General features: G+C 42.5%; 1 protein-coding gene across 4 annotated transcripts in view; it reads left to right on the top strand.

Annotated features, from left to right (window-relative positions):
* Positions 1–2,354: 2,354 nt before the first annotated feature.
* The window catches only part of PTBP2 (polypyrimidine tract binding protein 2), a 70,341-nt gene continuing 46,991 nt past the window's right edge, over positions 2,355–25,704 (top strand). For 3 of the 4 annotated variants that reach the window (XM_068166275.1, XM_068166274.1, XM_068166273.1), the window contains exons 1-3: positions 2,415–2,498; positions 4,164–4,194; positions 14,183–14,258. In XM_068166275.1, the coding sequence (XP_068022376.1) occupies positions 2,491–2,498; positions 4,164–4,194; positions 14,183–14,258 (115 nt within the window). In that variant the 5' untranslated portion in view covers positions 2,415–2,490. Of the gene's footprint in view, positions 2,499–4,163; positions 4,195–14,182; positions 14,259–25,704 lie in introns of all 4 variants that reach the window. The other variant, XM_068166272.1, reaches the window with a different exon arrangement.

Below are 25,704 nucleotides of genomic sequence, written 5' to 3'. Positions count from 1 at the left end.
GAAACAGGGGTTTGAAGATGGCATTGCTATACTGGCAAAGTAAGCCAAACAGGCAGGCAGATAGACAAGTCAGATGCAAAGATAGCTTCTCTACTAATTGCTAAGTGGAAGGATCAGTACTTCTACCAACACACATCTGAACAGGATATATTGAGATTTATTGGGGGAGTTGTAGGGGAAAGGCAAAAAAATACCCATTGTACAGTGGCTATGAACAGGAATGAAGGTAATGGCAACTGAGAGAAACAAACCAAACCAGCAGCCTTCAGTGGCTCAAAGCCTGCTAAACATGCACTGGATTTGTGGAGATGGTTATAAGCAGTTCTAAATCTCTGAAGTTCTCAATGTTATTTCAAGCATAGTATGTAAGTTAGCTACTCTGCTACTCATGGGGTCACTCAGAGGAGTGGAAGACAGATGTAGTTAAGCATAGTGAAGATTTTCAAGCTAGGGGAGATGCAGAGTTTTGTGGCTCCTAAACTCGTTATCATTGCAACAGTTTCAGTGTCAGACTCCAAAGGGCTTACACCTGAGAAAAAACAATCCTGTCTATGAGTATAGGTTGTGGACTGACCTGAGGGAGAGCAGTGAAGGGGAAAAGAACCTTGTAGTCCTAGTGAATGGAAGGTTGACCATGAGCCAGCAATGTGCTCTTGTGGCCAAGTAGGCCAATGCCATTCTGGGGTGGATGAGAAGGCCTGTGGTTAGGTCAAGAAAGGTTCTCCTCCCCCTATACTCTGCCATGGTGAGGCCACATCTGGAGTTCTGGGCCCCTCAGTTCAAGAAGGACCTCAGGGAACTGCTTGAGTGAGTCCAGTACAGAGCCACAAAAAATGAAGGGTGCAGAACGTCTTCTTTATGAGGAGAGCGTGAGGATGCTGAGGGCTCTGTAGCTTGGAGAGTAGGAACCTGAGAGGTGACCTCATTCATGTTGATAAAGATGTGCAGGGTGAGTGCCCAGAGGATGGAGCCAGGCTCTGCTGGGTGCTGCCAAATGACAGCACAAGGGGCAATGGTGGAAGCTGAGGCATGGAAACAGGAAGAAGGATTTTTGCCCTGTGGGGGTGACAGAGCCCTGGAACAGGCTGCCCAGGGGGGTTGTGGAATTTCCCTCTGTGGAGATACTCAAGACCCACCTGGATGTGTTCCTGCGTGATCTGCTCTAGGTGCTCCTGCTCTGGAAAGGGGGTTGGACTGGATGAGCTTTTGAGTTCCTTTCCAGCCCCTAACATTTTGTGATTCTGTGTGACTTTCACCAGCCTGTGGAAGCTACTTCCTTAACCCGTTTTTGAAACCAGTACCACCAGATCAGAACACTCAAAATACCAAGGATGTTTTACATACTTTTTAAATGCTCTTCTGAGATTGCTGACTCTCAGGAACACCTGGATGAGATTTACAAACTTTCCTTCACAGGTAAAATAAACTCTTCAGCGTGAGTTTTTGTTTGAATGCAATCCAGGCTCGTCCCACGACCAACCCTTTCTAGGAAACTGCATGGTTTGTGATGAAGTACTGAGATCTGGCCAAAAATAAGGGATGGAGAGGCCTGTTTCCTAGTGGCCACGGAGAAGGCAGAGCTGGTCCCCTGGTGTGGTAGCTCCCCGACCACCGTGGCTACACGCACTGCTGGGAAGAAGCGCAGTAACTCGCTGCAACAGCTCAAATGCACGCCCATTCTAATCACTTCTCCGAGGGGAGCAGCGGTCAGCTCTACGGTCAACAGGTCGTTTCCTTACAAACGGCTGCGCAGCCGAAGGGAGCGAGCGGCTCCCTGTCGGGGTCGCGATCTCTGTAGGGACTGGCGCGCCCGGGCTCCTCCGGACGCTTCCCAGGATGGGAAGGCACAGGTTCCCAGCGCCGGGAACTTGCTAGCATCAAGTACGGAGTGTCCTCCGCGCAACAGGTAGGGTCCGACGGCTGAACCGGAGCCGCGGGCGGGGCGGCAGAGAGAGAGATTGACTGAGGAGCCCCACCGGGGGCCTGCCCCCGCCGCTCCAGCGGCCTCGGGCGCTCTCCCTGAGCAGGATCTGTGAGCCGAGCTTCTTTGACGCGACCTCTCTCCCTCGCACACACACACGCGCGCGCTCCCGCAGCGCTGCGCTGGGGCAGGAGAAGCGGGAACTCCGCCCTGCCGCACGGCGGCGAGAGGGGGGAGAGGGGTGCGCCGTGTCAGAGACTCACGGCCCGGCCCGGCCCGGCCCGGCCCAGCCCAGGCGGGGCCGGCCCCCTCTACCACAGCCCGACGCGACGCGGACTGGGCCAGACCGACTCAGGCAGCTGATGGCAAAAACTTCAGCGGCACCGACTGCGCCTGCGCGGGCGGCTGGCGCATGCGCTATAGCGGCGGGGGACGACTTGGGAAGTCCGGCAGTCGGCAACGTTCGGCGGTTTTCGTGCAGGCCAGGCCGCCATTTTCTTACATCCTCCCCGTGCGCGTTGCCTGCGTGGCTGTCTGTCCCGGTTATCCGCGCTTTGTTCTGCTCGGCCATGGACGGGTGAGTAATGGCCAGGCTGCTGGAGGTGGTTGGGCCGCCGGTCGGTGGGGGGGTTTGTCCCAGAGCCGGGGGCTGGTTTGCCGCCGCTGTCGGCGGGCGGGTGTCGCCGAGGCTGTGGGGAGCGGCCGCTGCCCTGGCGGCAGTGGGGAGAGGCAGACTTCCCGCCGCGGGACAGCTGGAGCCTGAGGCCCAGTTCGGAGTGGGGGGAAGGGAAGAGGAGACGGCCTCTCCGTAGCGCCGGCTTCTCGGTGGGAGACCGAGGGCTTTGGGCCGTCCCTTACTTAACGTAGTCTCCGAGACGCCAGACCTCTCTGGAAAGAGGGAGCGGGATCTACCCCCATCCGTCCCTTCCAGAGGCTCTTGTTCTCTTATTCCCTGCATTTGCCTTCTCCCCCACTTCCTCCTCCCTCGAGCTGTGGGGTTGGGAGAGGCGCTCTGTCGGTCTGGGGTTTGTTTTGGAGCTGTGTGGAGAGGAGGAGCAATACCAGCGGGAGCCAGATGTCGAGATCTTTTGTTTTCAGAAACTGCTTGATAAGCCCTCTGGCTTCTCCCCCCCGCCTTCCCAGGTGGAAGGATGCCTTTGTGTATGCTGGAGACTGTCTGTAAAAGCTAAGGAAGGGAAGGTTTTGGAGTCAGCCATACGGGACAGCGAGGGCCCGCGGTCCTGGCGGGGAGCTGGGGTGGGCAGTCCCCAGACACAAGGCCTCCTTTCTGCTGGACCTGGGAAACGATGCTGGTTGCTGGTGGTAGTGTAAATAAAACCTCTTCCAGCTTCCAAATTTCCTATTAAGTTGTTTGCTCCACTTCAAACAGAGAAGCAATCACTTTGGTATGCTTTAAGCATTGCAACCTTTCAACTCTGTGAGTTCCAGAGGCCTTTTATGGTTAGTTGTGATTATAACGTTGGGAGTTGCAAATCCTGTCTGAGATGTCTCCTCATTAATTAGGTTCACGTTGTAGAATACTTTCACAAGTTCACGTTTTGCTTTCGTTTTTGGTGGCTTTTTTTTGGGGTGTGTGTTTTTTTTTGGATGGGGACTCAGGTGTGTTTGGGGATCGTGTTGTCCCCTGTGAGTTACCAATGTCACAGCCTCTACCAAAAAAGATGTGTGTTGACATACCTCTTGCCAAGTTTTACATAGGTGGACCTGATGACTTTTCCTATAGGTGCACCTGCCAGCATGCTCTTTTTTTTCCCAAAGCTCATTTGGAAACCTGTTCATTACCTTCTGCTTTAAGAAGGCCTTTGGTGTATGCCATGTTGCTGAACTAGTTATCTAATTACTAGGTGTGTGTGAGAAGGTCTCTATTTACTTCCAAATTATTTTACTTCACTCTTATGTAGCCCAGAAACTTGAGTTTCCTGAATTGATTTTTCTTTTTCCCCATCTTCCTTTTTTTGGCAGTGATGATTTGGAGTAAGGTGTGCTTGAAACTTTGGACTCTCTTGGAAGAGTCTGTAAGCTAGGGAAGCTTAGTGGCTTTCATAGGGTTCTTTTGTACTTCCCCTCAGTCCTGCTGTGTTCTTGAAACATGTTGTCTTGATGGGGGAATTTGTTGGCTATTTGGATTGCTCGTTATTTTGGTGTTGCAATGCATTTGAAGAGTTGGCTTTATGGGGATTAATTGGTTGACTTGTGTTCTTGTTTCTTTCTTTCTTTACAGCATTGTCACTGATGTTGCAGTTGGTGTGAAGGTAGGATGCACACTTAGCAAATAAGCGGGCAAATTGTTGGTACAAAATGAACTACTTTGAGCATTGGTAATTGCAAGGGGTAGAATTTTTAACTAGTCTTTGCCACCTGATAGTTAGTCAACAGTATGTTTTATTACGCTTCCCTAGAGATAAATTAGAGGTACTACACAAAAGACTCAGGTACTGAGCTGTAAACAGTCCTAGATTCAAGTAGTAGGGCCAGCTGCTTATTTTAAAGCTTGATTTTTGCAGACTTTTTTCAAAACAGAACTTTCTCATTTTTGCATGATGACTGTAACAGACATCTTCTCTTCTCTTCCCCCACCCCCATAAGTTTTTCAGAACAGTTACTACTGAGGTAAAAAAGAAGTGGCTGTAATAAGATACAAAAATACGTGAGGTAGCATTTGCACAGACAGCAAAATGAGTGTTTTCTTTACTTTAGTTTTTATTTCTCAAGTTGAGTTACGAATTCATCATATTTGTTATAACAATGAAAGCTTCTGAATGTTTCATTTAGTATTTATTTCAGTTTTGTACTCAAATCTGTTGCAGGAATTAGTACTTCGCAGAAGCAGACTGAGAAATGGGAATACAAAGATAATGGGACAAGGGAACTTTAGGTTATGTTAATGAATGCACTCAAGCAATGCCATTTCATGGTGGTTTCCTAGTGCATACAGTTAAGTCTCCATATTTGTCCAGGGGCTTTTCAGCTATGCTATGTAGTTGCCTTTTCACCTGAAGCTGATCTGTAGTAGCTGCTTAGTAAGCCAGGTTTCCTCTAGTAAAGCACTCTGGCACAGATTCAGTATTTGTCTTGTTGGATTTGAACTAGTTTGTGTAACACAGCTAGCCTGTTGATAGAGCAGCTATTCTGTCAGGTGTGCCTGTGTTACATTTCTGAACAAGATTACTTGTGGGAAGAGCTGTATGGAGTCAGTTACATGCATTCTGGTCCCATCTCTCTCTGAATGTTCCTGCAGTATGGTAGGCAAGATTAAAATCACTCTGGAGCAAGAGGAAAGTGTAGTTGCTAAAGTACTTCTGTAGGAGCTAATCACATTCAGAAATATAAACTGGCCTGATTGTCTCTCTGTTGCCTGAGAGGAAAAAGTGTTAACTGATTAATACTTCAGGAATGCATTTAGCAGTTTGAAGGAATACCTAAGAAAGTTCAAGTCTTTTCAGAAGTAAACTGACCCAGATGAATAGCGTGGATGCAAAACAACTTATAAATTAGGTTGCATAGCCCTTGGAAGTAGGCAGGGATTTACCTGTGTTAAATCAACTTATCCAGGAGGTTGTTTGACCTGATGCTTTCTTGAGATTTTGCAGCTACTGTATGTCTGATAATCAGTTACACAGCATTTCTGGTGATGTGTTCAGTTGCTCTTGTCTGGTGTTACTTTGTGAACTTCTGTTGTATGTCAGCCACTTGTGTATTCTTGAATAGAACAGGTTACTTTTTAATTTCTTTTTTTAAATTGCAGTTTCTTGAAAGTATGTACATTTTAAATGTGTAAAATTTCTTTATGAATAGTTTTAAAAATGGCCATGTTATGTAAAATGTTGGCTTTTTTGCTTTGAAAAGGTACATTTCAGTCGCCTTGTTTTAATTGCATGAGGTCAGGAAAAGTGAAATGGCCTGCATTAGTCTCAAACTTCTTGTTGCTCACTGGCTATATCGGTGTGAGTAATCTAATAGCTGTAATTTGAACTGCTGTCTTGTGTTCTCTTTACACTTACAATGCTTTAATCTGGATAAGTAAACTGATTTGTGACTTGCAGGGGTAGAGCCTTTTTCAACCATTGAATATATTAAGCATATAATTTACCTTTGAAGTAAATAAAAGTCTTTGTAGGGGCATAAAATGTTCACGCAGGTACGGGGGATAATCTAAGCAGGCTTTTTAGTGCATGCTGAAGATAGTTCTATCTTACTGTTTCAGTATGTGCCACTTCAGTGTAATTTATTGTCTTTTTCCTGGATGGCATGCATAGCAGTGCAGTAAATGGGGCCTAAACAACTGAGTGACTCATTTTGTGTTCCTGCATTGCACATAGCAGAATGGCTGAGGTTTTCATCTATGTGGTGAGAGAAAAGAAGCAGTCCTTGCTTCATGAATACATTATTTGGTGCAGCATTTGGGAATTTGTGATGTTGTCGATGCAACTTTGGCCAAAATCTGAGTTTCATCTGCTAGGTGTGGACAGCCCCAGTGACACCCACGAGCGAAAATGCTTATCTTCCTAAAAAGATTTGTAATGTTTAAAGATGTGGGATTGGCCTTTTCCCCCAAAAGTCGGGGCATCAGGCTTTATAGTGTGCTTAAGAAAAGTGTGGGTTTACTTGGTTATGCTAGTCCTTGCTGATAGTTTTCTAAACAGCAGTGTCACTAAGCCCCTTTTTCCCTCGTTGCTGAAACTTAACATGGGGGAATATAACAGTGTGGAGGAAGGGCAGTAGCTGGAACCAGAAAAAAGATGAGCTGATGGAGAAAAGGAAGAGAGCATAAAGTATCAGTGTAAGTACCCCTGAAGCATTTCCCACTTTTTAAACTCAAGTTTTGAGGGTTAATCTCTTGTCTTACAAAATTACAGAGCACTGACCTTTATTGAGATAACAGTTTTCCTGTGGTGGGGAAAGATAATGTGGATGTAGCATGACTTTTTGTTTAAACTGTACACTACACAATGAAAGGGTGCAGAAAAACCCCTCAGAAATTCTAGCAAGTTGTCTGAAGATAAGTTTAGACTAAACTTAAGAAAATGTATTTAAGTAGCTTTTTTGTTTGTTTCTTTTTCTGAAACCTACTTTGTCTTCCGTCATCATTCTAGATAAATGGAGTGGTAGGATAACTATGACTCATTCATACAGAAAATGACATGTAATGGTCTGTTTTATTATAGTTAAAAGAAAGCTAGTTTTGAGCTGTCTTTGCATGCAGATCACTAGTAGATTGCTAGTAGATTATGCAGAGAGTCTGATAAAAGCAGAAGATAAGAGGAAAAACCTATTGTGAATTGGAGGCACTTGTTTAACTTTGTGTTAGCTAGAATAATGCTTTAAAATCAACTTTTATTTTTGATGGTACTTAGTCATAGCAACAGTAGACAGCAAATAATGCACAGAACGTTCTGGCAGTGGAGTGTAAGTGAAGCGTTACCATGTTCAGAACCAGCATCTGGATTTGTCCTTTCAGCGGTGCATGGGGGACACGTCCTTGGTGCTAAAAGTACCTTCTTACAGTGAAAGACATCTCCCCTCTTTTTAACAGTAACTTCTGTAAATTGACCCTTTTTGAAATTAGTTTTGTATTTATTCCTAGAACAGTCTACTCCAATTACTTTTATTTTGTAAATTTTTTTTTAAAGTGCTTGTTCTGCCACCACTCTGAGACTATGATGTTTGTAGGGGTTTGGATGTTTGGTGGTGGTGGCTTTTGGTTTGTTTGGTTTTGTTTAACTGCAAGTACATACAGCCATTTTTAGGTTTTTCTATGAATGTGTAACATGAGTATTGAGTTACAGACAAAAGTAACACTAGCCCTTTTCAGTTGTTATAGCAAAATAGCAGAAAATTGAGTCGAAAATACTTTATTCATGGATTTTATTTTGAGATGTGGAAACTGCTGCTGGAGGACTTAGTCTGTCCGTCGTTGTGCCTTGATTGTCTGACCAGAAAGTTAAGAACGCATCCAGATGGTATTTCCAGCAAATAGTTCCCACCCATTTTGATTTACTACTAGTTACATACAGCTGCTTCAGAGTAACACTTTTTTCCTGGTAGAAGTGAAATAGAAAGTGTGAAATGCTGGAATGAATTAATCTTTGTGTTACTTCCTCATGGATGTATGAAGAGACGTCTGGTATGGGACTGGATCCTTTCTTGCAATTTTTCATTACAATTGAAATTTTCCAAATGAGGCTGGGTGATAGGGTTTAATTGGAGATTTGAGTCTTTCCTCTTCAGGTTTCTTGTTTAATAGCCCATTGTGATCTTCAGATGCTTGGAGAAAATTGACTTTTCCACATAGTATTTTGATATCTTCAAGGCTTTTCAGTGGAATTGAGACTTGTCTCCTTCTGGTCTTAAGGACTTTTCATGTTCCCTTGATCACTCTAGCAGTTTATCCAGACTAGGTGTGTTTTCATCAATTAGGTCCAGGGCATGCATACAGTTGGGGGGTGAAAAAAAAAATTCTCCTGTATATTTCCTTACCAAAAAAAAGTAAAAATGGTGAAGCTAATTGTTAGGCTATATGAACAATACATGGTTGGCTAAAGGCAGCATGAAAAATAATTGAAGAAAGAGAATACAGAGAGTAAGTATGGAAAGGTTATCATATTGTACCCAGTTAACTGCATGCATTAGATTGCTTTATAACATCACTTTTCCTTTATTAAGCACCCATGGAATTCATGGTCTTAGACTAGATTTCATGCTAATGTAGTTAAATAGCATCATCCTAAAAAAGCCCAATGAGTCAAGTGCACATACTTGTATGTAAGGTTCTGATGAAGTGATAGCAAGCTTACAGTTTAAACTGTGTGCTTTGTAAACTATCTATGAACCTGCATGGAATTTCTTTTAGGTTGTGTGTTTGTGTTTCAGCTTGGTTTTGTTCTGTCCTGAATGAATCTTCTTGATCCTGTGCATGAGAGAGTTATAACTAGTCTATCAGTTGGGTAATTCGGCTGATGACAGGATAGTGTGTATAGTCAGAGCATCACGCAGATCAAGTATTTCTTCACTAAAGAGCATGTGAGGGTGTATTTATACAAAGTTTCATTAAATATGTATTCTATTAACAGTGAGGCATTCATTGAATTCTGATCCACGGCATGTAAACTGAACAAAGGTTATAAATGCTGTGTTTGGGAGCTTAAAGCGTGTTGCCTGTTGTTTCCAGCATCCAGGCGCCAAAGTTAGTTCACACAATTACTATTGAAGCAGTGTGTATACAAGTTAGAGAATAATGTTTAAAGTGTGGGTTGGAAATCTTTTAAACATGCAGTTATTCCTTTCTTATGCTACTGCCTTTTTCTTTCAAATTGTTCCCAGGTGTTCTCAGAAATGAAGTCTTTTACAGTGATGTTAGATCTCTTTAAATCATGAGATCCATCTCCTGGCTTGTCATACCCCTTGGGAAATTCATGCCTGTAGGCTGAGAATGACTGTGGTAAATGTGCAGTGCAGCTAAGGTTTTCCTTTTTTTGCTTGCACCTGGGAAAGGAATGGAGGCGAGAAGGAAGGGATGGGGTGGCAAAAGCATCTTGTTTCTTAGGGAGGTTTGTAACACCACGAATGAGGGGATTTATCAGAAAATGGCTTTTTCAAGATCTTTGAGTGTATTCTTCAAAATAATTTGTGAAATTCCCACTAGAAAAGATAGATGACTTTTTTTTTGGAGTGTGCTTTTGTCACTTGATTACTGTTTCTTCTAGCATTGTTTTAGTGTTCTTGTGGTATCATAGTGCATCTACCCACGCTTCTAATAAGCCTTCTGTAATGCACATGGTTTGGTATGTTAGGTTTAGGCATAACTTCTGATCAGTCTCTCTACAGTCCTGGAATCTTAGGGAAAGATCTGTTACTGTTTGTTGCTCATAAACAGTTGTCAGAAACTACTTCGATACTTAAAGACAACCTCTTTAATAACTTTCAATCCATAGATGTTACTCTTTGTTGCTTGTGGTGGTGGTTGGTTTGTTTGGTTGGGGTTTTTTTTTGTGTGGTTTTTTTTGTTTGGTTCTTTTGGGTTTTTTTCCCTCTTAAATGTAATAAAGTCTGGAATGTGATGAAACTAGTTGGCAAAGACTTAAAAATAGTATGATTTTTATTAGCCTGGAAGGACAGTATGACTGAAATGACTTCCTGAAATTGTGCAGCTACTTAATATAACCTGTGATAGAATTAAGCTTTATAGTAGTCTGTGGGGGAGGTCTGAAATCCTACTATGTAAATCCAGTTTGTGTAGTGAGGGATTCGGAGTTATCTATGATGGTTAAAGCAAGGAGCTAGGAAATGAATTTGTGAAGCTAGGGGCTTTTTTTTTTTTAACCTACAATTGATTTTTATTTTTAACTGTAGAAGAGACAGACTTACAGAAATCAATGGAAATATTGAAGTGGTGTCTTCAGCTTACAGTATATAACATTTTTTTTGTATATATGATTTTTGACCATCTCAAAAATACATTTGAAGTCTGAGTTGGTGTATTTTTGAGCTTTTTCTGAGAGCAGTCCTACATGTAAGTTTTACAGGACTCCGTTGCTTTAAGCTATACTTTAACGTGTTGCTTTCACACCATGGATAGACATACTGTCAGGTAGCCAAGGCTGTGGTAACATGGGCTTCATTGAATGGACAGTATTGACTCTGCAAGAATTTAGTCTGGCAGTTTCATGATTCAATGTAAAGTGTTCCAGATATCTGATCTGAATAGTTAGGGCTTTAGCTTTTATGGAAATTTAATATAGAGTCATGTTCTTGACATTGGTTGGAATATAAATTTGGCATTGGAAATTTGTGCTGTTGAGGACTAGATGTCAGGAGATGACCTGTTAATAGCATAATGACAGTTTGTGCTTCTGTTGCCCTTTATAACTTGCTTTTCTCATGCTGAAATGAACATTCAGTTAGCTGCCACCATCTTGCTACTGTAGGAACTTTCCTTCACAGTCTATGATGAAATAATTTTTTTGTTATTTTAACTTGGACATTTCTGTGATCTATGCATTTGTGATCTTATACACTCTCAACCTGGCTTGATTCTTTAGAACACAGTGGTTAGCACAGATGGGGAAAAGAGTTAGTGAACTCTTTGATTTTTCCATTCTTTGTTGAATCTGACTTGCTATATTCTTCAAAGATCTGTATTTAATTTAGTTTTCTCTGAAACACTTGGTAGAAATTTCCTACACTAGCTTAAAGGTTTCTTTGCTTTGCAGGATTTGAGTAGCAGAGCTGGTGTACTTGAGAATAAGAAGAGTGAATATTTAAGATGCTTGGGAATGGGTTATAATTCTGTAATTTGTCTGTGAAATGGCAGAGCAACAGAGAGATTTGCCCTTGGAACAAGTTGCCAGTCCTTTTTGGCTTAGCATCTTCTAAAAGAAGGTGCACATAGAAAGCAAGCCATGCACCCCAAACCACACATTGAATAAAGTCTTGTCTCTGAGATAAATAAAATGTTTGTCTGTGCTGTAATTCAGTGGTGCTTGTGTCACATAGTAGTGCAGTCTAAAGAGTAAGCATTGGCTTACTTGAAATGCTTATAGTAAATTGCTTGACTTGACAACTGCCATCTTAAGATAACTCTTGAAGTAAATGAGCATTACCAGGCAGTTAGTGTTTCTGATTTTGTAATGTACCCATGCTCTGACCAAGTACATTGTGTGTCTTGCTGCGTAACTGATGCAGCGCAGAGGTGTCTAGGCAACTCAAGAACTCATAAGCAAAAACAATCATAAGATGATTACTCACATGTTAAGAGATACCTTTGTCTATTACTAGTCTTGGCAAGTATATATGGGAGTGAGTTAGTAGAGGTTTGCTCTGTCTGTGATGTCATGGTGAACTGGAAGAATGTTCCACATATGAACCTGTACATCTGTGAGTCAGACTTGTCAGCACAAGAACACAACAAATGTAGACTTTTATGATACATGCCACTACAAGGAATTCACATGTACTTGTTCTTCTGAAGCAAAAATTGTTACAACTTTTTCAAAAGAAGTGACAAAATCTTACGGTTGACTCACTTTCATAATGAAAACTCTTAACTGTTCATTTTCCAGAAATACAGTGAATGAATGTCCACTCTGAGTAATGTGTGCTCCTTTTTGGACCTTACTGCTGTGGATTAAGAAATTTACAGCTTTTTGATTTACTAGGAACTAGAAGTTTATGTAATCACTTTTGTGCTGTGCTAGTCAGCAGTTGCTGATGTAAGTAACTTTTTGAAGCTGAGGACTGCTCAAATCTGAGCTATTTCAGAACTGTAAAGTTCCTGCAGGTTTTAGGAGAGCGTTCATTTAGTACTGGGGGTGCTTCAGCTGTTTGTCATACCTGTTGTACCATTGAAAAATTAATGTTTGGTGTGTTAAGGAGGCAAAAATACAAAGGCTGCTGAATTATTGTAATACACCTGACTACAAACTGATTCACTATCTGCTGTTCCTTCTGCTGATGTGATTGAGCTGTCCAGGCTATAGGCAAGGGCTTTCAAGCCAGGCTAGGTAGGTGGCTATGAGCAGAAATAACTGCAGTTATCACTGTGATCTGATACTCCTAGTAATCTTGAGCTCTGCAATATTTGAGCCATGTAAATATTTTGTCAGAAAATCAGACCAGTAAAGAGAAAGAAGGAATGTTTGTTTCAGCTTGTACTGAGTACCTGGATTATTGTATTATGTTTAGAGTAGATAACAATGTAGTTTGGATAATGGGCAGTTTCCATAACTGCTGTAACATGTTTCTCCATTTTGTCCACCTAAACTTTTCCTTAGCTATATCTGATTAGAGGTCTGTCCCTCTGAGAAGATGTGGTCCTTCCAGAGTCCTACCTAATCTTAGCATTAAGCTTTGCTCAATTTTAAAGGCAATCTGTTGGTTTGATAGGCAGAGCTTTGTTTGCTGTGTACTCATAAGAATTTAAGAGTACTTAATAATATGTATAAAATATTCCTCAGAGCTGGTGTTGAAAACTCTTTCATGCTTTAGCATAAGTTTGAATGGCTCTGTGTGTGCATACTATTGAATGGTTCAAACTTTCAACCTACCATGCTATGTATGGACACACACAGTGCACTATGCCAAAACAGTAAAGGCTTGATTTTCTGCATCTTGTAACTGTGCTGTCTAGGAAGATGTTAACTCAGTAAGCAATATTGAGGTGCCCTGTAAAACATGCCTGCTAAGTATTCTTGAGATTCTACTATAGTATCCACAACAGAATGAAAAACATTTATTTTGATAAAGATGGATAGGAACTATTATCTTTCCTCATTTCCATTTTAGCTGCGTTAAGAGTGCTGGGGAAGTAATTCTGAAGTGGGGAAAGAACCAATAAGAAATTAAAGAGTCTTCAAAGGATGTCAGGTTTATTCTCTTTAAAAGAATTACAAAGAAAGATGACCTAGATATTTTGGGGGCTTCTTGAAAGATGAAGTCTTGAGGAATGGAGTATGTAAAAGAAAAAAGGGGGGGGGGGGGGGGGGGGGAAGGTGTGGAAGGAAGCAGAAGCCTCTTTAGCTTTGTCACATGCCCACCTTTCAAATAATTTGAGAGGAAAAGATTGTCTTGTATGTTTTTAATATAAACCTTAGCTGATTTTTTGCAGCCCAATTTGGAGCATTTGCCTGATACTCGTTATGTTTAAGAACTACAGTGAAGATGTCATTTTCTACCCTAAATTGTATTTTGCAGGACAAATGAACATCCTCCAAATGAAAAGTGATAATTTCTTATGGAAAAATGTCTCTTTTTTTTTTTTTTTTTTTTTGTTTTGAATAAATAAATTGTTAGAATTGAGCTAAATACTACATTTCTATTTTTATGGCTTTTCCTTATAGTTTCATGTAGATATAACTTAATATATATTGAAATGTTATAGCAGTTATTTAAATGTTACTGAAATAGAGTTGTACTCTAATTTGAAATGCTGGATGAATTTGTTGTTCAGCAGTTCTCATTGTGTCTAGAGGTAGCTTACCTTCAGTGGTGGGTGAAACAGCTGTGCTTGAGCTGTTCTTATTTCAAAGACTGCTAGGTAAATATACTGCTTTGCTTAGATTTCAATTTGTTGCACTTTCCTGAAATAAAGGAATTCTGCCAAATCTGAATAGGTTTCATTATGTTTGCTTAAGTTCTTCTAGAAGTTTTCCCTGTCAAACTGACATTTTTAATATCATCTTTTTTCTAAAAAAAAATCACATAATAGAGGAAAAAAAAAATCTCTTACTGTCTCTTTCTTTTTAGAGAGGATCTGACGAACTTCTTTCAGGCAGTGTACTCAATAGCCCGAACTCTAACATGAGCAGCATGGTAGTTACTGGTAAGTGATGCCCTTTCAAAGAAGAAATCTATCATTTATACTTGGACTCTTTTCCTGTTTACAAGGGGACAACGCTGAAACAAGAATCCATTGTGCTATAGAGGGATAAACTGTTAGCATGAATTACTGTAGTCACCTTGTCACTCACAAATCTTGGGTATTTGAGAGGAATAATCCCATAAAATAAATAGCAACTTTCAGATTGTGGGTGGATGATGGGATGAAAAATTACACTTGTCTTGTGCATCTGCCTTCAAAATGATCACAATTTACCAAGCAAGGGTAAACAGCCTAACTCCAGCCTAACACAGACATCTGTGAATTTGGGCATTACACGCAAGAACACTGTGCCAGTTTCATCATACAGTACCAAATCAGGAAGGCAGAGTTTTACTCTATCGTGCTTTAGATTGCTAAAGCAGGAAACTTTGCTTCCCTACTGAAGTTTGAGATGATAGCTGTAGAATCGCAGCGTATCAGTGCAAAGTGTGTGTAGTGGCTTAGTCAAATTCCTGGTGATGCTAGATGGAAAAGCATTTCATGGATTGGCACATAATCAAATGCCCTTCTATTCTGGTTAATGCTTCTGTGTGTTGAATGTGCATTGAGTTCCCTTGGAGAGCTCACTCCTGAGGTCATGCTTTTCTCTTTTTCTTTCCTTTGTGTCTCCCTCTAATGTGCCTGATCACTCTTTCTGTATTTAGGTGCTGAGCAGTGTGGTCACTAGAATTAGCAGACTCTTTCCTTTAATAGTAAAAGATGGGGATTCAGGATGTTACTTCATGTTACATTTAGGGTGCTGTGGTGGCACCTGTTGCCAGAATGGGTAGTTTTGTGCTTTCTCTTCCTATGTACTAAGCAGTGCCCTGCTCCACTGCCTATGTTGGAGTGCTCATACTCTTTGTGGTGGGTTGAAATTTCCCCCCCAACATTAACTTTGCCAGATCAACCCAGTTGGAAGCAAATGAAAGCTGTATTTACAAGCCAGAAGTACAATCTATAATGAACTGCAATGAATATATACAAAATGTACAGTATTTACAATTCACAAACAGCACAAGAACCCCCCTTGATCTAAGACCAAGGGAAGCTACCAGCTTCTCCTTCCCTGCCTCCCCACACCCCCCTGTATAAAAGAAGGGAGAAAGGAGCAGAGGAATGTTAACACCAAAACAATGCAGCCAAGGTCAAGCAGAAGCAAGTTGGTATCTCTCCCCAGAGTGAAGAGGCAAGAAGAGAAAGTTGTTTTGGTACTCCCAGTTTAAGTTCCTTATCTCTCCAATGGAAGTTTTAGAATTATCTTTGTTTTCCTTTTTATACCTGATAGTGATTTATTTACATTTTACTACTTTTCTGCTCAAGATCTGTGAAACATTTTAAAGGCATAGCCTATGACTACTACACTTTTGCAGAATGAGCTAATCCAGTGCTAAACTTTGCTGCCAAAAAGTAGTTTTTCCGTGGTGCAGTTGGTAGATCTCGTGCAGCATTGGGTGGAGGAGTGGAGGCAGAAGAGAGGAGAGCCACTTCCATTTGCAGTTCCATAACCACAGGTGAAGAGATACTTCTTTGGAATATGTAAAAAATGCAATGTGGCAATTCACAGCCATTTTAGAACCCCAGAATATTTATGTGCCTCCTCTGCTTTCCTTACTTCATCTGATTCTGAAAGAGGTCCCTCTTCTTTCAGTCCTGGGTGTTGGTGCCTTGGTAGCTTGCTTTGCTTAAGTGAGAAACTAGAAGGAAAAGGAGTTTGGGGTATTTGTGTGGGGGCTTGGATTTGGGAAGTGGGAGAGAGAACACTTACAAGGACAAAGTCCCGAATATTAACCAATTTTTCTTTGTCTTCAAAGAGACATTAGTTTGGGAAAACTAAATGCAAGTTAATTTATCACAAAAAACAAACACAAAACACAAAACCAACAACAAATAAAACCCCCAAGAGCTAAAGGGGAAAAGTCTGAAATAAGAATTACTGTAATTTTGAGTGTTCAGAAGAGAAAATGCAGAGATTTGTCTAAGAAGCCTCAAACTTTAAATAGAAATTCCTTTTGCCTCAAAAAAGTTCTTAAAATGGAAGAAAAGTGTTTTGATTCTTGTAGACTTGGGAGCTTATCATTTAGCATGCGCTTATTTAGATTCTCCTCCCCACCTTCTTTTTTGTATCCCACCCTTTAAAACTGATTTAGGGTTTGAGTTTTGTTGTTTTATTTGTTGCCCTTTGGTTGTTTTGTTTTTTTGTTACCAGAGGATAAGTGTTTGTGGGACAGTTTTCCAGTTAACTGATTCTTTACATTTTATACCTAACACCTCTTGATATGTCTGTAGGCATCCAGAACTATAAATGACTTTTCAGAAACGATCTCATTAACAAGCAGCAGTGTTCTGGTTAATGGCCTGGCTACTCTAGTATTAGTTGCTTGTTATACACTATCTATAGTGTATATATATGTATAATAGAGTCATAGAATGGCTTAAGTTGGAAGGGACCACAAAGTTCTTCTACTTCCAACCATTCTGCCATGGGCAGAAGTACCTCACACCAGACCAGGTTGCTCAAAGCCTCAACCAGCCTGAGCTTAAAAACTTCCAGGGAAGAGGCATCCACAACTTCTTTGGGCAGCCTGTCTCACCAACCCTGATTGTAAAGAGCTTCTTACTAATGTCTTACCTAAACCTAATCTGCTCTAGTTTAAGATGATTGCACCTTGTCCTGTCACTATGTGCTCTTATAAAAAGCTTCTCTCCAGCTTTTCTGTAGGCTCCCTTCAGGTACTGGGAGGCCACTATAAGGTATCCCCAGAACCCTTTCTTCTCCAGGCTGAACAAACACAAATCTCTCAGCCTGTCTTTGTAGGAGAGGTGCTCCAGCCCTCTGATACTCTTCACAGCCCTCCTGGATCCACTCCAGCAGATCCATGTCCTTCCTGTCTTGACAACTCCACAGTTGGACACAGTATTCCAGGTGAGGTCTCACCAGAGCAGAGTGGCAGAATCTCCTCTCTCAACCTACTGGTTCTGCTTCTCCTGATGCAGCCCAGGATATGGCTGGCCACCTAGGTTGCAGGTGCACATTACTGGCTCATGTCAATCTTCTTGTACACCAGTATTCCCAAGTCCTTTTCCACAGGGCTGCTCTTGATCTCGTCATCCCCCAGCCTGTTCTGAGGATTGCCCCTACCCAGATGTGGGACCTTGCATTTCACCTTATTTAACCTCATGTGGTTCATCTGAGCCCACTTCTCAGGGGTTGCTAATGTCCAGGGTCCTCTTTTTTCACCCTTTATAAAATGGGTATAAAGTTTTTCTTCCAGTCTCCAGAGACTTCACCTGGCTGCCAGGGCTTTTCAAATATGCATCTCATTAGGTCCCATAGGTTTATGTATGTTCAGGTTCCTCAGGTGGTCCCAAACCTGATCCTCCTTTTAGAGTGGGGGGGACTTTACCCCCTGTGGTCCTCACCTAGTGGCCAATCAGTTCTGGAGGGGTGAGGAGCGAGATTGCTCGTGAAGACTGAGGCAACAATGTTACTGTGTACCTCAGCCTTCTCATTTGTTTGTTGGTAGAAAAATGATCGCAAACACAAAAAAATCCCAAGCTGAATGTAGAGGTCAATGGAAAGGCTAGTTTGGTGTTTAGTAAGAGACTGGATGGGGCACTTGGTGCCAGGGTTTAGTTGATTAGATAGTGTTGGAGGATAGGTTAGACTCGATCTCAAAGGTCTTTTCCAACCTGGTCTATTCTATTCTATTTATTTTTAAGTAGTTTCTTGGGATTGTGCTCAAATTTCTCACCTGCTAGCTTTTGTTAAATAGCGCTAATCCCACCCTGTACAGTGTACTGAATCCACAGTTTGGTGTTATTTCTGAATAGATCCTCCCATGGATGTCTTTTGCCTTGGTGAGCTTGGAATTGCTTTTCTTGGATAGGTGCAGTTTTCAAGTTTAGTTTGTAGACTCAGGAGTACTTAGATCTGAAATGGAAACAAGTGTGTTAATTTTTCAGTACCCATCTCCTGAAGCTAGATTGTTTCAAGTATCCTTACTATGTGAATTAATGGCCTTCTTTTGCTTTGGTTCTGTGCTTACTTTTATCTTCAGAAGAATTTAAAACCTTTATTTTTTTTGCTGTAGCTGGGGCCTGGTAATGGTGGATCTTTCAAATTTTCTAGAGCTTGAAAGGATCTGTAATCATTCATTAAGTGCTTTGTAAGGAGACGTAGGAAGTGGCTTACTCTGTAGCGCTTAAAAACTTTCATTCTTGGTGTTTGGAAGTGTCATGACTTTGAGACCTGATCCATTGTTTTCTGGTTTTGACCTTGATGTTTTCATTATCTGATCCCATGATATTTTTCCGGGTATGTAGATGGATGTAGTGGGTTTGGAAGGATAAGGCTGAGAAGCCTCCTCCCTTCCCCCTTGTAAAGTAAAAGGGAAAAAAAAAATTGAAGGGAAAGGAAAAAAAACTCGCAAGCTGAATTAGCAAAGCAGTGGAGCTATATTTACAAAGCGATGTAGGGTTTGCAGGGAATTATTTACAAATTTACAATATCTACAATATATACAAAGATATACAACAGAGTAACACAGAAATGAGAGTGCCCCCCTCGGCAGAGAGGGGTCCCCCACCTCCGCTCTCCCCTCTCTTCCCCCCCTTTCCCCAGAATGGGATAGAAAGAGAAAGAGAAGAGAGGAAAAAAAAGTTAGAAGCAGTTCGTGTTAATTGGAAAGGAGTTAATATACAGGCCTGGTATCTTATCGGCCTCAAGGCCGAAGCCTTGGCAGAAAGCCCAGGACAGAAAGCTGTTGCCTGAAGAAGAGGCGGAAGCAAGACTGACTGAGAAGTGCTGGAAATGTCCAGTATAGTCCCAGCTCAGAAGTGCTTCCTCCCACTCGTCCAATGAAATTAGTTTAGACTATTCCTTCCGTTTACCAACTTGCGTCCACCGTATTCCCTTTCTTAAGGGGGCAACGTCAACCGGCCACAGTCCACCCCTTCTAAACAATTTCATTGGCTGTTCATACTGTCCATCCAATCCAAAACGATATTTACAGTTCGTGAGTAAAGTTCATAGTCCATTCCGGCTATGCTCAGATGTAGATGATTCAAAAGTCCAAGGAAATCAGAAAATGAGAAAAATGGAAAACAGTTCATTTCTTCACCGACGAAGCGAAGAAAAGGGAAACAGGGATTCTCAGGGTCTCTTAGTTGACTCAGGGCTCTCAGGGATCTCAGGGTTCATGCACCGTAGATTCCTCGTTGATTCTTCCTTTGGACGCGATGTAGCTGTACAACAGTTTGAAATTAACCTCTTTCAGCTAAAGTTAAATTTCTTTGTGGAATACACTGAATTTCACCATTCTCTTGCATTACCCAATAAGTGTGACCCGGACCTTCAGCTGAAACCACCCCTCGGACAGGCTTAGCCTCTCCTGAGGGTGAAAATACCCAAACAGTTTTACCCAACAGATTCTTTTCTCTAACAACAGGAACTCTATCACCTTCTACTTTCCGTAACAAATCTGAATGTGCAGGTCCAGCTCGGTTCACTGAACCTCTACTATTTACCAGCCAGGTTGCTTGTGCTAAATGTTTTTCCCAGTTTTTCAAAGATCCACCTCCCATGGCTTTGAGAGTGGTCTTCAACAAACCGTTGTAGCGTTCAATCTTCCCTGAAGCTGGTGCATAGTAGGGAATGTGGAATATCCACTCAATACCGTGCTCTTTTGCCCAGTTCTTTACAAGGTTGTTCTTGAAATGAGTTCCGTTGTCTGACTCGATCCTCTCCGGAGTTCCGTGTCTCCACAGGATCTGTCTCTCCAGACCAAGAATGGTGTTGCGTGCAGTTGCATGTGGAACTGGATAAGTTTCCAACCATCCAGTGTTTGCCTCTACCATAGTAAGCACGTATTGCTTACCAGAACGAGAACGTGGTAGAGTGATGTAGTCAATCTGCCAAGCTTCACCATACTTGTACTTGGACCATCTGTCACCATACCACAAGGGCTTAAGTCGTTTTGCCTGCTTAATAGCAGCACAAATGTCACAGTCATGGATGACTTGCGTGATAGCATCCATGGAAATGTCTATGGATCTGTCACGAGCCCATTGGTATGTTGCATCTCTGCCTTGATGTCCTGACGAATCGTGAGCCCACCGAGCTAAGAATATCTCACCTCGGTGTTTCCAGTCGAGATCAAGATTAGAGTCCATGTCTACTTGAGAAACTCTGGCAGCTAGATCTGCCTGATGGTTGTGTTGCTGTTCCTCAGTAGCTTTGCTCTTAGGAATGTGAGCATCGATGTGTCTCACTTTCACTGGAATTCTCTCGATTCGATCAGCAATGTCCTGCCATAGGTTGGCTGCCCAAATGGGTTTTCCTTTTCTCTGCCAACCACTCTTCTTCCAGTTCTTTAGCCAACCCCATAGAGCATTGGCTACCATCCATGAGTCGGTGTAGAGATAAAGCTTTGGCCATCTCTCACGTTCAGCTACGTCGAGAGCTAGCTGGACAGCTTTTACCTCTGCAAACTGACTGGATTCTCCTTCTCCATCTTTCGCCTCTGCAACTCGGCGTGTTGGACTCCACACTGCAGACTTCCACCTTCGCTTGTTTCCAACAAGACGACAGGAACCGTCTGTGAACAGAGCATATTTCTTTTCATCATCAGAAAGGTCATTGTAAGGAGGAGCTTCCTCAGCACGAGTAACTTTCTCCTCTGGAGGTTTAGCACAGTTGATACCTTCAGGCCAACTTGAGATCACCTCCACTAGACCAGGTCTTTCAAGATTTCCCATTCGAGCTCTCTGTGTTATCAGAGCCATCCACTTGGACCATGTTGAGTCTGTGGCATGATGTGGTGTGGATCCTTTGCCTTTGAACATCCAATTCAAAACTGGTAATCTGGGAGCTAGAAGAAGTTGTGATTCAGTTCCAATCACTTCAGAAGATGCTTTTACTCCTTCATAGGCAGCTAAGATTTCTTTCTCTGTTGGAGTATAGTTAGCCTCTGAACCTCTGTAACCTCGACTCCAGAAACCAAGAGGTCGTCCACGTGTCTCACCTGGAGCTTTTTGCCACAAGCACCAGGTTGGACCATTGTCACTTGCAGCCGTGTACAAAATGTTCTTAATGTCTGGACCATCTCGGACAGGTCCCAGACCCATTGCTTGAACTACCTCTTGCTTTATCTGGTCAAAGGCTGCTTGTTGTTCAGGTCCCCAGTGGAAATGGTTTCTCTTTCGAGTCACATCATACAGAGGTTTCACAATCTGACTGTATCCAGGAATGTGTAGTCTCCAAAATCCCACTATCCCCAAGAAACGTAGGGTCTCTTGCTTGTTGGTGGGACTTGCCATGGTAGAGACTCTATTTACCACATCCACTGGAATGTGTCGACGTCCATCCTGCCAGCGCACTCCCAGAAATTGAATCTCTGTGGTAGGTCCTTTCACCTTGTCTCGCTTGATGGCAAAACCTGCATTCAGAAGAATGTCAATGATTTTGTTACCTTTCTTGAAGACTTCCTCAGCAGTTTTACCCCAGACGATGATATCATCGATGAACTGGATGTGTTCTGGAGCACCTCCTTTCTCCAGAGCATCGTGGATCACTGCATGACAGATGCTTGAGCTGTGGATCCAGCCCATTGGCAGCCTGTTGAAAGTGTACTGGATTCCTCTCCAGGTGAAAGCAAACTGAGGCCTGCATTCCTCTGCTATGGGAATAGAGAAAAATGCATTAGCAATGTCTATGGTAGCATACCATTTGGCCTCTTTGGATTCCAGCTCATACTGTAGCTCCATCATGTCTGGTACTGCTGCACTCATAGGTGGTGTTACTTCATTCAGGGCTCGGTAGTCTACCGTCAGACGCCAGTTTCCATTCTGCTTCCGCACAGGCCACACTGGACTGTTGAAAGGTGAATGAGTTTTGCTGACGACTTTCTGACTCTCCAACTGACGAATCAGATTCTGAATGGGCAACAAAGAGTCACGGTTGGTTCTGTATTGTCTGTGGTGCACAGTCTGAGAAGCAACCGGCAATTTAATGTCCTGTATCTTATGTTGTCCCACAACTGCAGATTCATCAGAAAGTTCAGGTCTGGCAGACAGCTTCAATTTTTGTCCATCAATTTCTATTGAAGCTACTCCAAAAGCCCATTTGTAACCTCTAGGGTCTTTGAAACGCCCTTCTCTCAGAAAATCAATTCCCAAAATACAAGGTGCGTCAGGTCCGGTCACAACTGTATGCTTCCTCCATTGTTTACCAGTTAAACTTATATTAACCTCTACCTTACTTAACTCTTGAGATCCACCAGTGACTCCCAGAATAGTTATAGACTCTGATCCCTGATAATTTGATGGTATTATGGTGCACTGAGCTCCTGTGTCAACCAAGGCCCTGTACTTCCGAAACTGTGAAGTGCCAGGCCACTGGATGTACACATCCCAATAGATTCTGTTATCTCTGTTATCCCTCTCCTCCCCCTGGCGGGAGGCAGGGCACCCCTAGTTATGGGGAACATGCGCACATGTGCATTGCACATATTGTGCAGGGTTATAACTCTGCATGTTATAACTGGAGCCACTGTTGGAGCCATAAGAGTCGTTCTGGGGAACTGTGGAAGTAACAGCTACCCTTCTGGTATTGCTACCTTGGGTTCTGCCACTTTGCAATTCCCTCAGTCTCTTGAAAAGATTAGAAGTTGGTTGGCCATCCCAGCGGTTCATGTTCTCACCGAACTGATCACGCAGAGTTATCCAAATAGTTCTACGTGATTGCCTTGGTGGTCTGTTTTGGAACGACCTGTTTTGGAATGTCCTGTTTTGGAATGACCTCCTTGGAGGACGTGTATTCCTCACAGATGAAACTTGTACCCATCTGGAGGGAGAATTGAAACTATCCCTTTGTGCCAATTGGGATATGGAATTTCTAAATTCATCTTTTAACTCTCTCATGCAATTCTCAATTTTTCCAGACAGAGTTTCAATGGCTGAAACCAAAGAACCACGTGTCATGCTATCCTCCAATTGTCTCATTTGATCACTGAATTGGCCAACCGTAGGAGAAGCTCCACCATAACTTCTTGACACAATTCTGCTTGCCAGAATGTTTGCATAATTAGAAGGAGCAAGTTTGATGATCTTTTTAGCAAGACCAATACCCACAGGAACGTCATCAGGATTCAGAGTTTCATGTTCACCATAGAGTAGCTCTCTAACAGCAAATTCTCTCAAGCGCTTAATTCCCTCATCTATGGTAGTCCAGGGTTTAGGATTCCATGGAAGATCATCTCGGGAAGGGTATCTCAGGGCAACCGCTATTAAAAGGCGTATCCACAGATTAACCTTACCGAGAGCTTCGCCTAGATGTCTATCTATTCCATTGTCCCTTGAGAGAGTTCCTAACTGAGCTGCTGACTTGTCTCCAACTGTTAGAGCTGAAGCACCTGTATCATAACACCTACTAAGCCAAGCTAGAACTGGCTCCTTATCTGCTCTGGTGAAATCTTTACGGATATTACGCAATTCCTCCCGTGGTGACGAACAGTCCGTAATATCATCTTCATCTTCATCTCCCTGAATTCTTTGCCCATAAAATCCTGCTGTCATTCTCCTAAGGATCTCTTTAAGCTGAGAACCACCTTTGCCAGCTGCTTTCCTAGCTTCATCTCTATCCTGCTTTGATCTCACTAGGTTAGCTAGATCTTTAAAACAAACCTTCTCTTCCTCCTGAGCAGGATCTTTTAGAGTAGAGGGCCCCTCACCAGGATCAGTCTCCTCCTCTTCTTCTCCATCTTTGCCCTTTCCAGCTCTAGTCTTTAAAGGAGCCATCTTGACTGGAGCTGTGTTTGCATTTACAGCCACCTTAATGGAAGCTGATAGGTCCTGAGATAAATCAGCTGCTGGGGCAGTGACTTCCGGTCCCACTGAGGAAGTGGGTGGAAGTGACGTTGCTCCATTAATGGCCGACGGAGAAGAAGAAGAAGGAGAAGTGGGAGAAGGAGTAGGCGCCATGTTGATAACAGCCGATGCCCTTGGCTGCTTGCCAGAATCAGCAAAGTCATTTAGAGCTGCTTTACTAATTAACTTTTTAGCCTTCTTTTTGACTGACACGGGTTCTCCACAGTCCTCGTCACTAGATGACTCTGGGACTGACCGAGAGCCACGGCGTTTTCTTTTTGATCTAGTTTTAATAACAAAACAAGCTCTGGACACTTTTCTCTCTCGCCGTAAAGAAATCAGGAGATACACGATAATTATCACCAGCAGCAGAATTATAGACATGAGATAAATCACCTTTGGATCCCAGGCATCACCTAAAGTTACTGTCTCCTCAGGCGGAATCTTAAAACTCTTTATCTCAATTGGGAGAGTGGTGGAGGTAACATTCCTGTATCTCACTGGCCATAATAAATTAATACATTTTCCATACCATAATTTAACTCTATACATAACCCACATATAAATTGTCCGCACCAAATATTTACCCAGGTAATCCAAAATCAAACCCAAACAATATCTGTAAACCAGAGCCCCAAAAATTGAAAAGAACAATCGCTCCACAAACCACAATACCTTCATGTTTGCTAATTCAGCTAGAAAACACTAAATCAATCAAATAATAAATTAAACTAATTATCTGCCACACGTTGGGTACGCCAATAAAAAAAATGTAGTGGGTTTGGAAGGATAAGGCTGAGAAGCCTCCTCCCTTCCCCCTTGTAAAGTAAAAGGGAAAAAAAAAATTGAAGGGAAAGGAAAAAAAACTCGCAAGCTGAATTAGCAAAGCAGTGGAGCTATATTTACAAAGCGATGTAGGGTTTGCAGGGAATTATTTACAAATTTACAATATCTACAATATATACAAAGATATACAACAGAGTAACACAGAAATGAGAGTGCCCCCCTCGGCAGAGAGGGGTCCCCCACCTCCGCTCTCCCCTCTCTTCCCCCCCTTTCCCCAGAATGGGATAGAAAGAGAAAGAGAAGAGAGGAAAAAAAAGTTAGAAGCAGTTCGTGTTAATTGGAAAGGAGTTAATATACAGGCCTGGTATCTTATCGGCCTCAAGGCCGAAGCCTTGGCAGAAAGCCCAGGACAGAAAGCTGTTGCCTGAAGAAGAGGCGGAAGCAAGACTGACTGAGAAGTGCTGGAAATGTCCAGTATAGTCCCAGCTCAGAAGTGCTTCCTCCCACTCGTCCAATGAAATTAGTTTAGACTATTCCTTCCGTTTACCAACTTCCGTCCACCATATTCCCTTTCTTAAGGGGGCAACGTCAACCGGCCACAATGGACAGAAGAGACAAGTTTGCTCCTCATTGGTAAAAGTATACACAATCAAAACACCAGATGTTGCTGGGAGGCCTAAACTTATAGGAAAAATTTGAGAATCACAGCCTTATTTCTTTCTGAATCTCTGCCCTAGACATATTAACCTAAACC

This window comes from Melanerpes formicivorus, unplaced genomic scaffold, assembly GCF_026170545.1.
Source record: "Melanerpes formicivorus ecotype bairdi unplaced genomic scaffold, bMelFor1.0.p_v2 SCAF_99, whole genome shotgun sequence".
NCBI lineage: Eukaryota > Metazoa > Chordata > Aves > Piciformes > Picidae > Melanerpes > Melanerpes formicivorus.
The sequence above is the reverse complement of the archived record's forward strand: the minus strand, read 5'-3'. Positions and strand labels throughout refer to the sequence as shown.